The sequence below is a fragment of the Primulina tabacum genome, chromosome 3, assembly GCF_025594145.1.
Source record: "Primulina tabacum isolate GXHZ01 chromosome 3, ASM2559414v2, whole genome shotgun sequence".
Lineage (NCBI taxonomy): Eukaryota > Viridiplantae > Streptophyta > Magnoliopsida > Lamiales > Gesneriaceae > Primulina > Primulina tabacum.
The window spans coordinates 16,088,484-16,090,555 of NC_134552.1; the positions used below are offsets into that span (position 1 = coordinate 16,088,484).

Genomic DNA, 2,072 nt, shown 5'->3' on the forward strand with positions numbered 1-2,072 from the left:
CAGCCTCTCTCTTTTCTTCCAGAAGATCAAGGTCAGTGGCACGTCTCGGACCATTGTCCTCGTCATAAAACATTACCCTTGCTGATTCCAATCCAATCTCAGCCGGGAGCACTGCCTCATTACCATAGACCAAACCGAAAGGAGTCTCTTTGGTTCCTTCTCTTGGAGTGGTTCGGTATGCCCATAAGACACTTGGTAGCTCATCTACCCAATTTCCCTTAGCATTGCCAAGTCGAACTTTCAAACCCTGTACCAGCGTCCGATTAGTCATCTCCACCTGCCCATTACTCTGCGGGTAAGCTACAGATGGAAAGACTTGTTGAATCTTCATCTCTTTACACCAAGCTTTGATCTTAGCCCCTTGGAACTGTCTCCCATTATCATCTAGGCACCCCATATCTGCACACTATATTTTTCCACAGGAATTTCAGGACGCCATTCTCAGTGATTCTGGCCAAAGGCTCTGTTTCCACCCATTTTGAAAAGTAATCAACTGCTACCAATAGGAACTTCTTCTGAGCAGGAGCTATAGGGAAATACCCCACAATATCCATTCCCCACTGGTCAAAAGGACAGATGGCCGTGATGGCCTTCATCATCGCGGTCGGCCGGTGATGCATCCGGGCATGAAGCTGACAACTATCACGAGACATCACTAGCTCTTGAGCATCATGCAGCACTGAGGGCCAACAATAACCGACTAGCAGCACCTTCCTTGCCAACGCATAAGCCCCTAGGTGATTTCCACAGCACCCCTCATGAACTTCTCGGAGTAAATAATCAGCCTCTTGATAACTCAAGCATCGAAGAAGCAGCCCTGCAAAAGATGTTCTATACAACACTTCTCCTACCATCACATAACGCGAACACTTTGTCTTCAACTTACGAGCTTCGCGAGGGTTATCAGGAAGCTTTCCCTCTTTCAGGTAGTTAATTATGCCCGTCCTCCAATCCTCCCCCTCCTGTTCAACTGCGGGCGAACTCGTGAGAGGTGTGAGTTCAACTAAAAATACCACATCTCTAGTCTTCCAAATTCCCATTGTTCCAGCCATTTTGGCTAGAGTGTCCGCCTTTTCATTTTCTTTCCTGAGAATCTGTTCAAATGTAATTTGTGTGAATTTCTCTCTGACTCTGTCCACTTCTTGAGCATACTCAATAAGCTTTTCATCCTTCACATCATACATTCCCTTCATCTGTTGTGCTACCAGCTGTGAGTCAGAAAAAATAAGTATCTGGGTAGCTCCCACGTTCCTGACTGCTCGAAGTCTTGCCAACACAGCCTCATTGTTGGATGCTCGAAAGTTCAACCTTACCGCTAACTTCACCTCCTCTCCAGCTGGTGAAATCAGTACCACTCCCACCCCACTTCCCTCCTTCGAAGAGGAACCGTCCACATATACTTTCCAAGGGTCCTCATTTTCTTGATGCACGGTCTCAGCCAGAAAATTGGCTAAGGCTTGCGCTTTAATAGCTGTTCTCGGCTCATACTGGATGTCATACTCTCCTAGCTCAGTAGTCCACTTAACCAAACGGCCAGACATATCCGCATGAGTGAGGATTCTGCCCAATGGACTGTTGGTGAGCACCACAATTGGATGAGATAGGAAGCAGGGCCTCAAGCGCCTCGCTGTCATCACCAAAGCCAAAGCCAATTTCTCCAAACCTGAGTATCTTATTTCCGCCCCCTTGAGTGCATGCGAAATATAATAGACTGGCTGTTGAATTGATCCCTCCAGCTTGACAAGGACCGAACTCACAGCCCCTTCAGTGGCAGATAAAGATACCCACAAAGGCTCACCTGCTGTCGGTTTGGCTAAGACAGGAAGCTCAACAAGGTACTCCTTCAATTCTGTGAAAGCTTTCTCGCAATCCGGACCCCATTCAAATTTTTTCGCCTTATGCAAGGTCCGGAATAATGGTAAGCTTCTGTGAGCGGACCTCGAGACAAAACGTGCCAGAGCAGCAATCCTCCCTATCAACTGTTGAACATCTTTGGGTCCCCGGGGAGAGACCATGTCTTGAATAGCTCGAACTTTCTCGGGGTTAGCCTCAATCCCCCTCTCTGTCACCAT

The 2,072-nt window shown here is 47.7% G+C and overlaps 1 protein-coding gene across 1 annotated transcript; it reads right to left on the reverse strand.

The window, feature by feature from the left end:
* Positions 1–380: 380 nt before the first annotated feature.
* LOC142538504 (uncharacterized) lies at positions 381–2,072 on the reverse strand. Its single transcript, XM_075643817.1, has one exon. It carries the CDS (start codon positions 2,070–2,072, stop codon positions 381–383), a length of 1,692 nt encoding a protein of 563 aa, XP_075499932.1.

Bases quoted from the DNA above. Each gene is read 5' to 3' on its own strand.
- LOC142538504 (XM_075643817.1), bottom strand. From the start codon at position 2,072: ATGGTGACAGAGAGGGGGATTGAGGCTAACCCCGAGAAAGTTCGAGCT.